The sequence below is a fragment of the Phoca vitulina genome, unplaced genomic scaffold (assembly GCF_004348235.1).
Source record: "Phoca vitulina isolate PV1807 unplaced genomic scaffold, GSC_HSeal_1.0 scaffold2, whole genome shotgun sequence".
In the NCBI taxonomy this organism is placed as follows: Eukaryota; Metazoa; Chordata; class Mammalia; order Carnivora; family Phocidae; genus Phoca; species Phoca vitulina.
In genome coordinates, this window is record NW_022589705.1 from 20714960 (window position 1) to 20727876 (window position 12917).

The following is a 12917-nucleotide window of genomic DNA, read 5'->3' on the forward strand; positions in this document are numbered from 1 at the left end:
CACATCATGACTAGGTTAACAGTCAGTTAAATTAACAGTGGTTAATTTAACAAAATGGGAAAAGTTTCCATTGGAAGAGTTGACCTAAAGGCTATTATCTGTAAAGCTGGTCAAGATTAGAATTCTTTGCTATCCCTCTAAACCACCCCCCCTTCATTTTAGTTACTCCCATGGTCCCCAGTTGTGAAACTTTAAGAGACTATTTTTGGCCCATTCCTGGCTTCTTCTTGTCCCTACACCAAAGGTCAATTGCAAGGAGGGCTTTGGAGTCAGAAATAACTGGATTCGAATACCAGCTCTGCCACCCCTTGACTATATTTAAGATGATAATACCTACCTTAAAGAGTTGTTTTGTGGTCTAAATGAGATTATTATATGGAAATATACAGCATCATTCCTGCCTCATACAAGGGATCAATAAATGTTGATTGCTTTTCTTAATGTTCTTCATTAGGTGAGGATGATATAAAAGAGATGTCAGAAGTACCTAGGGAGTCTAGGGAGTTTCATTTGCATGAATTGTCAGAACATGGTAACTGACTGGATGTTGAGATCATTGGAGGGAGAAGAATCAAAGATTATGCCAAGATTTTTAAGATTTATTTCTAGGTCCTTTGAGAAAGAAGAATAGGAAAAAGCAGGAGTGGAGATTGAAGAGTGATCATGGAGGCAGGTCGAAAATCAGAAAGTGTGGTGTCATTGAAGCCAAGCAAAGGGACATTTATGAGGAGGAAGTGGTCATCTGTTAAATGCTGCTGAGAGATGGAGGAAGGCAGTGCCACAATTAGGGTGAGACAAGTGAGGTGCCCACCTGCACTTGAGCCTAAGGTCCTGAGCCTGAGGACCTTCTGAAGTTTTATTCTTCGGGTGCCTCACTCACCTCACCCTAGTCTGGTCCTGAAATAAGGTGATCACTGAGGAGAGTCACTGTATGTGGCGACCTAGCACTAATTAGTCATCTTAGTGAAAAGAGTTTTAGTGAAGTTTTGGGAGGCAAATGCAGATCTGGAATGGTTTAAAAATGGAAAATACTGTACATGTATGTACATGCTTATGAGAAACAATTCAGAGGGAGTGGCTGATAATAGAATATGTAATCTAGGGAGCAAAACGCCTACTAAGTAAAATAGAGGATCCTAGGGCTCATATGGAAGAACTGGCCTTTGATGAGAGGGAGAGTTCTTAAATTATTATAAATAAGAAAGAAGATAGGACACCTGGGTGGCTCAGTCTGTTAAGCATCAGCCTCTTGATTTTGGTTCAGGTTATGATCCCAGGGTTGTGAGATCCAGCCTCACATTGAGCCCTGTGTGGGGCACTGTGCCTGTGCTGGGCATGGAGCCTGCTTAAGATTCTCTCTCTCCCTCTCCCTTTGCCCCTCTCCCCTACACCCCACTCTCTTAAAAAAAAAAAAAAAAAAAAAAGGAGGAGGAGAGGTAGAGTGGACACAGATCAGTAGGTTTATAGTTTGGACAATGGGATGACCAGAGAGTACCCATATAATAGGTTCGATGTTCTTTATGAAATATAAGGGAAGACCTTCTCCTGACAGTGGGGGGCAAGAAAAAGGAGATTGGTCCATCAAAATTTGAGGAGAAGAGACAAGGTATAAATGGTGGTCACAATGAGTAGAAGATACAAAAGAGCAAGCTTACTAATAATAGTCATGAAATGGTGAAAGGCCCAAGAGAAGCTTGTAAGCTGGGTTTTGGATGATTTGGAAGGGACAGTATAGCATCCACACTGGAACCTCTAATAGGCAGCTAAAAGTGCCAGAATAGAAGAGCTCAAGGTTGTGACTAAAGTCATTTTCGTAGAGATGAAGTTAAAGGCACATGACTCAATCTGGGAAGAAGAAGATGAGATGAGGAGGAGCCAGAGCCCAAGATGGACAGTTTAAAAATAAGGAGAGCCTGAATAAAGTAGCATTCTGCAAATCAAAGAAAGAGATCAAAATGAATGTGATAAAAGTATCGGATGCTACAGGAAGGCAGAAGGGAGGAGGACTGAGGTCACAGAATTTAGGGACCATGGAGATCATATTTCCATTAAAGGGACAGCCTGGAAGGAATAATTGGGTGGTGAAGAAAGTACGCAGTGTAAATTACTCTAAAACTAGGTAAAGGAGGAGGTTAGAATGAGAAAAGAGAACCATGCCAAAACTAAAGTTTTTCAAAATAGGAGATGAGAGGAGAGGGGAAAGAGGAGAAATGCAATATTCTAAAGAGAGTCAGAGATGATATTTGAGGTCCTGGAGGAGTGGGAAGGTGCAGAATCAAGGTTAACATTTGAGGGGTTTAGAGAAGGACAATGATGAATCTTCACTGTGGGTTCCATTGTGTCTGCATATTGATTCAATTACTTAGATGCAGAGGGGAGATGTGAAAAAAAGCTCATGCCACCCAGACTTGATATTGTTAGTGGAAGGCATTCTCTGGGTCTGTCCTTTCCTTACCCCAGGTTGTTTTATTGAAACAGAACTCTGATATCCCGGCCCTGTAATTAGAATTCATTTGCTCTTGGTGAGATTTTGCTTTCAGCTCTGAATTACTGAGATTATTGCCTCAGCTCGCCTTTTTGTTTCATTGTGCTTCGGTCCTATTGACTAATAGGTTATGCAAAATTAAACAACAAACATATAGATAAATTCATCCATGCTTTCAAGATATCATTTTATTATAAATGTTGAAATTTTTTAGCCCCCCCATTGTTTTATAGCATATCAAACACTCCAAAGAATACTAATAATCCTTCTTCATTATGATATCTGTTGTATTGTTTTATTGTTTATGCAGAATTAATTTATATTTATGTACTAAAATATAACATTCTTGACATCTTTTTATAAATACTGAGAAATATACTTGTCATATGCTCGTGGGTTTCTCTTCTATGTATATGACAGCACAGCTACATCAGTTTAATTGACCTTGGCAATCTGCATCTGCTAGTGATGTGTCCCTGAGGGACGGTTTCTGCAATTTTAAGCTGTGGCTTATTGAAGAACTTGTGTGTCACAATACAATTAAGTCTATATAAAAAAATCATTTCATGCATAACATTAAATTGACTAAAAGTTCTTATTTCAAAACCATTTCTTGTTTTAAAGCCACCTCAGAGTGTCTTTGTTTTTTAAATAAGCTCATTCGAACATAGTAGTAATTAAAGCAGAAAATTAACATAAATCTTGAATGTTTGGTATGAATAAAGGATGTTTTTGTTCTTTTTAAAGACTGCATAAAATTCCAGGCACCATATCACTTAACACATTTCTCTTCCATTTGCAGAATAATTGAGGCTGTGAATAGGCATGTTTTAGGGTTCTTTTTCAAGTTCTTTTTCTGTTCAACTATGGAGCCGCTAGGACATATGCTGCCGTCTCCATCAAGATGCAACTTCATGGAAATCTGTGGGAAAAGTGCGCATATCGTAACAGAAAATCCCTCTCCCCTTACTCCCGTTATTTTATAAACAAGGAAGAAAAAATACAATCCTTCTATTAATATTCATTTAACACTTCATAGGAAATGGCAAGCAGTTATTTGGTTTGCAAATGTAAATATACATTTTTCATCCACTATGCTTTCACTCCTTCCAAACTAGATAAAGGCAGAACAGAAGATGTGCTTCTGAGAATTATTTTCATTGTATTTCAAGTTAAATGTATCAGCAGAGATGTAAGCGAGCTGTGAGGAATTCATAGAAGGGTAGTTACAATGATGAGGAGGATGAAAGTCTTCCTCATAAGAAGCAGCTAAATAAATGAACTTCTGACAAATTATGCATAAAATACATATGGATTTTTTTCACCGAGTCCTCGATTTGAGTTCTAAATTGAATACTTTGGAGCTTACAAAATACGGTTAGATAATAGAGAACTACTATATCTCAAAAGAGTCCTTGAAATCATGAAAGGTGTTATTTGAATTCATAATCTGAGCCAAAGTTTCAATAAATTAATGGATTATCTCTCCCTTCCTTTATCTCTATTTTATTATAAATGTTGAAATTTATGTATACACAAATATATAAATGGACGCATATAGATCATATACTTAAATATAGAGCCCACTGTGCCAGCAGGGAAATGATCCTAATCATTTGATGTTCAAGTTGTAATGAACAGTCATTCTTGCATTAGCTGCTTAGTGCCACTGATAGAAAACATTTTTTACCTACTGTAGCATTTCTTTTATATTCATATAAATTGTCCATGTTCTATTTTTCCAAAGATCCTTTGTAGATATTGGTGAGTCAACATATGGATATTAAAGTGGAAACAAATGATCTCTATTTTGATTGATGTAAGCTTTGCTGTAATATATTAATAACATCATAACCAACTGCTTGACCTCATTGTTTTTTCTATTTATTTTTTAAATGAAACTATGGACATGCTAAACTTGAAGGCCTCTAAAAAGATTAGGGGGAAAATTGAGTAGATAGTTTTTAAAAGGGGGCTGAGGTAATTTTCAATATGAAAGAAAAATCCTTTTCTTTTTTGGAACACAGTGTCGGAGAGTTGATTATTAGTGAGGGTAGCTGGATATTACAAATGATAAAATAATTAAAACAGTTAATATTCAGGTCCAAAATTTCAAGATAAAATTAATCAAATATTGAGGAAAGAGCATATTTTCAAAAGTAAACATGAGTATGTATAAATGTTTAGGGACATAAAATCATACAATGCATACATCCCATGGAAAGACCCATGAATAGAATAATGCTTTTGAATTCACAAATAAATGCTCCTAGGGTGGCTTATGGTGTTGGTGCTAAATATTTTTTTTTTAAGATTTTATTTATTTATTTGACAGAGAAAGAGACAGCGAGAGAAGGAACACAAGCAGGGGGAGTGGGAGAGAGAGAAGCGGGGCTTGATGCGGGGCTCAATCCCAGGACCCTGGGACCATGACCTGAGCCGAAGGCAGACGCTTAACGACTGAGCCACCCAGGCGCCCCGTGCTAAATATTTTAAGAAATACAAGATTTACTTATTAAACTTACAGTAACATTTCCTGACTACTTATTCACCGAGTTAGTAATGGAGCTCTAATATTAAAGTAAATCATACTATTTACATTTTTAAGTCGTAAGAAATTATAATAGATATTAAGAACTTCACGTTAGTTCAGCAGGCATTTTAGTCAGCACCTGTTGTGTATAATGCACTGTACTCAAGGGTTAATTCAGGTTTTGTGAGGACTGAGCTTACATAATTTGAGGACTCCTTTATAAAAAAAGAAAAAAAAATTACAAATTCAAATTTAGGCACAGGGCCTTAAAAGAGGACCATGCAAGTGAGAGACCCTGAAGCTTAAGCTTCAAAAACTTTACAGTGTATATGTCTTTGACTCTAATAGCTGCTATGGGAAATCAAAGATAACTAAGGCATAATCCCTACCTTGCTCAAGTTTAGACTGAAATCTGTGCTAACCTTCAAGGATACTCCGGGAAAAAAAAAAAAAAATGAGGAAAATGTATAAAAGGGCTTTGATCTCCTGGTGAAATATTTTGGATTGCTTCTCATTTAAAAATCTTTATTTCAGTTCTCTATATAGAAAAAAGTCATATCAAAGTCTTGGACAAATAAGGTCATTTCTTACAGGAGAATTATTTTTGACTCTCTCTCTCTATCTCCCATTACATAAACCATTCAGTGGTGGTGTGTTCCAGTTACCATTATCATTGTAATAGGTTGAATTGACAAGCCATGCTCACTATTGACTTTTTTGTAACTCAAGTTAACTGTCAACAGATGGTAGTGATGATCTGTTATGCGATGGGGAACAAATGATAAAGGTGTCTTTTCATGTGACCTTTAAAGACATTAGAAAAATCTTCTCAAAATGCCATTCTGCATTGAAAATAATTACATGAATATTTAATTTTACTCTTGATGAAAGGTGAAATCACATCAGAGATATAAACACTATCATATTTTTTAATAAAAACCTGAGCCCAATAGCATTAACCCATCTGTTCATTCTTTCATTTCATTCATTCATTCATTCATTCATCCATCCATCCATCCATCCATTCACTCATGCATTGAATTGAGTGTTTCCTGTGCTCCAAGTACTGTAGTAGGCTTTGTGGTACAGTGGCCAGCAGCATGGACACATTGCTATTCTCATGGAACCTATAGTCTTGTGGGGAACACATAATCAACAGTAATTCCTTAATAGTTTTCTAAAAGTCTAATATTCTTCAGGTAGAAAACTACAAAGGTTTATTTTTATGTCTTGCTTTTCTATTATTGTTTAGGAGAAACGGTTTTAGGTATCAGAATATTTTTTTTTTATATCTGGTTGTTTTTATTTTAAACTTGACTCATTAATCTGTTTAAGAACTAACTTTTGTGTTCCAAAATTTTCCAATCTATTTAAGTTTAAGTTGTTATGTTCTCTTTTGAATTAAAGTAAAGAATAGCTCCATAAGTCTGTCCTGAGATGCTGTACTTAAAATTCATGACATGAATACCTGGAGAGAACATTTAATCCTAAACACTCACTCAGTTTACTCCATTATAGATGATGATACTATCTTTCTGCCCTTCTTCTCTTGATGAACCCTTTCTGTAACTTACATTCTTTGATCTCTTCCAATTATCAGGATTATGTGTCTATTATAAGATATTCCTTTAGATATATTTTTCTTACAGGAACTCAAACTCTTTCTTGTTCCATGACACATTTAGATTCATTGGAACACAGCAAATAACTTAAAATTCTTTTATAAAGCAATATCCACAAGGAACCAATGGTAGTGTTTGCATTTGTTGATTTTTATAAAATAGAAACTGGGGGCTAATGTAGCTATATTCTGGGTCCTTTGAATTGCTTAACATTAGGGGCAAATAATTTGGTGAAAATGTAGGACTTTGTCTTGTTTAATTTATAAAATTTCTTGTTGTAAATGGAAGAGACTGGCCATTGACCCAAATTCACAATATAACTTTTACCTGTTACACACAGGAACAAGTTTAGGATCATAAGAGTAATATCATATTTGTGAAAATAATGGTGTGGACAAAGAAAATTTTAGAAAATTCATTTTATATTCATTTAAACAGATTTAAATGGATTTTATACACATTAAAATATTTAAGAGGCTGTACTTCCCTTCTTCCTGGATCTGTACTTCCTAGACATAAATACCAGATTTGACATATTGCCCAAATCTGTAGTCTTTAAAACCTACATGTGAGGTATACTTTGAATTGATTAAGTCAGTATGCTTTGAATGTATTATTAACTCAGATATTTCATTAACTTTCCATTTTTATGGTTCATTAAAAACAGTTGTTTGAATCCCTAGAACAATAATTAAGTCATAATTTTTCTTAATTTTCAAATTATAGTTACGTGATACACAGATTAGTCATTGCCTCTTGTCTTTCACTTTTTTTTTCTTCCAGTAAAAGAAGCCTTGAGCCCTCTAAAATTTAACAGATGGGATCTCCCAGAAGTAGATCCAGAAACTATGCAAACCAGTGAACCATGGGTGTTTGCAGGTGGTGATATTGTTGGTGTGGCTAACACTACAGTGGAATCAGTGAACGATGGAAAGCAAGCTTCTTGGTACATTCACAAATACATACAGGTAGGCATTTGCCATCACTTTTAGCTAATTCTTTCCAATGGATATATACTTCTTCATTTATTTTTGCTACACATTCATATGAGCATTTATATATGGTAATATATGACATACACATATACATATATTTACTTGGATAAAATTTTTTTGACATGGACTGGATAGCACAACTGTTTAGTTGATTGAAAATTCAGTGTGCATTTCTACAGGGAAATGCCATGAAGTTATTAGTTCTGCTGTGTTCAAAATATTTATCAATGGCTTAAAGACACAGATAATACATTTATCAAATCTGGATGGTACACAATATGATGGCCGATAAGATCTATATTCCTAATGATCTTACACAGTCCAGAAAACTATATTGTCTGTCCATTTGAATCAGATGAGTTCCTATCCATTTCCCAAATGATATGCACCTAATTGAAAAGAAAACAAATATTTTATAAATTTCAATTGTAATTTTTTCACTCTTTAGTCTTATGAAACAAATGCATAATGTAAAAATGATAAAATATAAAGTTGAACATACTCTTACAGTAACTGGGTGGTCGTGGGGAAGAGAAAAGCCATAATTACTAGATCTCAGTTGTCTCACTTTTTGACAAAATGCTTTGTTTTCTTCTTGCTCTGTAATTTAATTAAATGTAGATACAGTGATCTCCTTTATATAAAATGTTTCTGGAAAAGTTTGCTCTTATTAATAAAATTCTTCTTTCTTTCCTATTCGGGAAAGACTCTATTCATAACATGCTGTCTGCCTCTCTTCTTTCAGTTTCTTTTGTTTGTTTCCCACATGCTAACAAAATTCACTTTGTCTTTAAGGTCTCCTTGAATATTTTTCTGCCTTTTTGCCATGACCACTTAGACTTATGGTTGTCCTCCTATTTTTTTCTATAACCCATGCAGGACTTCTTACCTACCAGGTACAGCCTGGACTTTATATTGATTATATCATATTTTTTTAAGTTCAATTCACTGACCTGATCCCACCTCAGCCCGGCATCTCTGAGTAGCGGGGCTTGGGATGTTGTGGTCTAGGGTGTAGTTGGTATCCCAGGGCTCTAAGAATGGGTGTAACCAGCCTACAGGTCATGCATAGAGACAAAAGTGTGATTTAGGAAACAGCGTTTTGTGGAGATGACAAATCTAAAATAAGAATGCTGCCCAAATCAGTCAAAAGGGATGAGGGTAGGGAAAAAAGGGGAAAGGAATGCAATTTTAACAGGCAGAAACCTGGGAACCCAAAGGAGCAAAGTTGGTAGTAGCTCCAGCCCCAGTCTCCGTAGCACCTATACTTTGGAGAGTCTCCATGGCCTCCAAAATACACAGTGGAGCGGTTCAACTGCCCAGGATGGACTCCTGATTTGGCTCCTTTTGCTCTTTCTGCTGCAAAACTTATCACCCTATCTTTCTATTTCCTCATTTTACTCTTCTTGTCACAGCACTCTCAATGGTCCCATTTGCACCTCTGCATAACTCCCTCATTTGTATTTCCATCTGTGTTCTTCTATGATCCAGCTGTCTGCTGATAATCTTCACTCGTGTGCCGGATGCATATTTCAGATTTACTGAACAGCACTTGGTTACCTGCACTTCTAATTCATTGCTATTAAACTAAACACACTCTCCCCAACCTGTTCCATCTCCAGTGTTTAACGTTTTTGATACCCAGTTTCAAAGCCTCTAAATCAGCATTCCTCAGGCTTCTAGATTACTGACTTCTAGATTACTCAGGCTAATACAGTTTTCAAAATCAATTTTGAAACCAAAATAGGCCTGATAGCTTCTTCTTTTACTGTGTAATGGCATTAAAGCAGGCACTTGAACACATGAAATGGTAACATTTACTATATTATATATACAAGAAATAATAAGACAATTTATGAGAAAAGTAGCAAACAATACAATCTCAGAATAAGCTACTTCTTAAGAAAAAATAGTTGAAAGATTTACACTAGTGTGTTTACACACACATATTTTTTCATTATAAAATAACACTGTTGTATACATCTTTACTTATGAACTATTTATCTAAATTTTATTTTCCTCTTCTCTCTCTCTCTCTCATGTACGTATCTGGTCAATTCCATCTCTGTAAAGATTCTTTCATACACTTACTTTAATTTGCTTGTTTTTTTGTGCTGAATACAATTTTTGTTTGACCAGACATCTCACTGACCATTCTGTTAACTTCTTGAAGAAATGAGAGTAGAATCAGGAGATAAGAGAAAAAAGGCTCTTGTGCTAGGCCAGATGAAACCTAGTGAATGCATGAATTCAGGTTTCAGGAGTGAAAATGGCGGGAAGGCAGAGATACTAAACAGATTTGAAAGGTAAAATTGAATGAGGGATGGTGGAAAATGGCATGTGTTAATTCTTTTTCTAAAGATTTAAATCCATTTATAGCTTTTAGATTAAAGTACATAGAGAATATTTACTATATTTGTGATGATTGTGGTTTTGTCATACTTCACAATTACCATTCGAAAGGATTCCTAAGGGTGTTTTTCTTTTGACTTTACTTTTATCTTTTTACTTCCCTGAATCTAATAAATGTGTGCTGAAAAAAATGAGCAATCATTTTATTTATCTTCCACTTACTCATAAAAGGAAAGAAACAGACTTTTAGGTATGATGAAAAAGAAAAGTGCATGTGCTTTAAAAATACATATTGCTAGGAATGATAGTGTTTGAAATATAAAATAAAAAATTCCTGACCAGTAAGAGTTTTGGTTTTGGCTGAAGGCTTTAGACTTGTCAAACAAAGTGTTGAATTGCATTTTAAAGATGGAGTAGAAATGGAAAGCAGGTAAAATCTCTGTCAAGTAAAATCAACACTTCTACCTTCCTGCCTGTTGGTTGCAAAGTGCTAAGCAGTGATAAGACTAAAAAGGAGCATATAGACAAAGTGAGATTTTTCTCTCTCCACACTGTCATTAACTTAGTTCTGGCCTCTATTGCCTCTTACAATTGCCTCCACTTCTTCCCTTGTCAAATCTAATGAGCCTATCCTGCAGCCAGAGTCATCTTTCTGGAGTACAAGTTTGATCCTCATTTCTTCATTTAAAACCCTTCAGAGGCTCCTCTTTGCACTCCAGATAAAGCCTAATCTCCTTAGCTTGTGATGCTAACTTGAATTTCCCCTAGCACACCAAGACTTCTCCTGAATCCAGGCCTTTCCCCTACTCCCCTCATTGTATCTGTCTCGATCCTGCTTGTCCTTCAGGTCTTGCTTCCTCCTCCTCTTCCAGGAACATGGTCCTCTTGTGTGCTCTGTAGCAGCCTGTTTCCTTGACTGAAGCCTGCCCACCGGTCTGCCTCTGTACAAGCCAGTGGCCACGCTTGTTTATTGTTATGCCCTCAAAATAAAGCGTGTATTCACTTTGTAAAATAGGAAAAATACATAGAATGAGAGAATTCATTGTAAAGGAATTTAAAGAGGAGTTAAGAAAACTAATGAGTTTGTTATATAAGTTCATTAACACTGTAAATAAATAATGTTTCCTTCAAATGCAACATCCGTTAAGAAAAATTTCATAATGCCTGAAGTGTATTCATGAATGAAGGTTTATCACTGCTTGTCTTATGTTTTACATTAGTTTGGGGTGAAATAGAACACTAGATAGTGTACTTTAAAAATGATTTAATACACACATTATAGTATTAATTCATGCATGCAATCATTGCAATTGGATATTTTGAATTTATTTGTAGTATGCTTTTTCAGACACATGTGATTATTTAAAGATAGCCCTGTTGGGATTTCAGTAATTCCCATAGTTGTCTGAAGAGAGCTTCACTTAAATTTCATTAGTTAATTTGATCAGTTACCATTTATTGAGTACCAGCTGTTAGGCCCAAAACACTTGATTTTGGGAGACTACCAAAGTGCATAAATGAGGAGAGGTAAAATACAGCAGTTAGAAATTTGGGCTCTGAATTAAACAGGCCTGATTTCAAACCCAGTTCCAACACTTTCAAACTGTGTGACCTGAAGCAAGTTACTTCATCACTTCAGGACATGGTCTTTTCAGAGGTAAATAAACTATTTATTAATAAATGAGCAATAATAATTAGAGATGTTAAAATGGTATTAGAGAACAATTATAAAATAGGAGATTTTGAATGGAAAGCATAGTATAGGATTTTAACAGACAAAGATTCAAAGAGGCTATTTCTGGTAATTATGAAAGCATTTTATTTAGCCATTTATTTTTTCATCCATATACATCCACCTGTCTATCCGTGTAGTCATTCATGCATGGATTCATTCATTCATTCATTTAATAAACAATTTTTTAAAAAAAATAGTGCTTTCAACTTTAGATAGTACTAATCTGTAGGTTTATAAATATGAATTGAAACATGAAACTTGCCATTAATAATCTCACAGTCTGGTAGGGAAGAGAGTGGTGTAAACACACATCTAATACAATATAATAAACTCAGTAATAAAAAAATGTAAAGGCACAGGGTAGCATGGAAGAGATAATGTGATTGATTCTATCTGGATGTGGGTATCAGGATGTGGAGTCAGCAAAGGCTTCACAAAAATGAAGATAACAAATAAAGAGGGAGGATAAGAAAAACTGAGTGATTTGAATTGGTGGAACTTAAAGGGGGCTGCTGGCTAAGACTGTAGAGCTTGCTCACTGCCCAAGGGTCCCCAGATATGGGTACTAGCTGCCTGAAATACTGACCAAGCTCCACTCGCCTAACAGTGGTATCCTTGGTTGTGCTGCTTCTACTCAGAGGAAGGAGTGCCTGCCTTGAATTGTCACAAAGGTGCCTTCTGCTTGTGTTGTTAAGACTTACACCTGTGCAGTGGCTTCTTTCAATTTCACCAAAAGGCATTCTGGGTTAGTGGAGGCCCTGAACATAGAGAACATGTAGGAAAAAATGGGAGAAAAGATCTGTGATTATACTGGGGTTAGGACATGATAAGAATACCCAGTTTAGGATTTTAATTTGGGGTCGATAATGAGGCAGAAATGTGGTAGGAGTTGTTTGCATAAAGAAGTGATAGTGTCAGATCTTGTATAAATATAGAGAGAAACATTTTCCAATTTGTCAACATTTCCCTCTTTAAAAGTCTTTATTTTATTTTATTATTATTTTTTAAGATTTTACTTATTTATTTGAGGGAGAGAGAGGTAGTGAAAGAGAGCATGAAGTAGGGTGGGAGAGAGGGAGAAGCAGGCTCCCCGCTGAGCAGGGAGCCGAGTGGATGGATGTAGGGCTGGGCTCGATCCCAGGATCCTGAGATTGTGACTTGAGCTGAAGGCAGATGCTTAACAGACTGAACCACC

The 12917-nt window shown here is 35.7% G+C and overlaps 1 protein-coding gene across 1 annotated transcript in view; it reads left to right on the forward strand.

The window, feature by feature from the left end:
• The window catches only part of DPYD (dihydropyrimidine dehydrogenase), a 795794-nt gene that overhangs the window by 383234 nt on the left and 399643 nt on the right, over positions 1 to 12917 (forward strand). The window contains exon 12 of the mRNA XM_032422959.1: positions 7424 to 7608. Coding sequence (XP_032278850.1) covers positions 7424 to 7608 — 185 coding nt within the window. The remainder of the gene's footprint in view (positions 1 to 7423; positions 7609 to 12917) is intronic.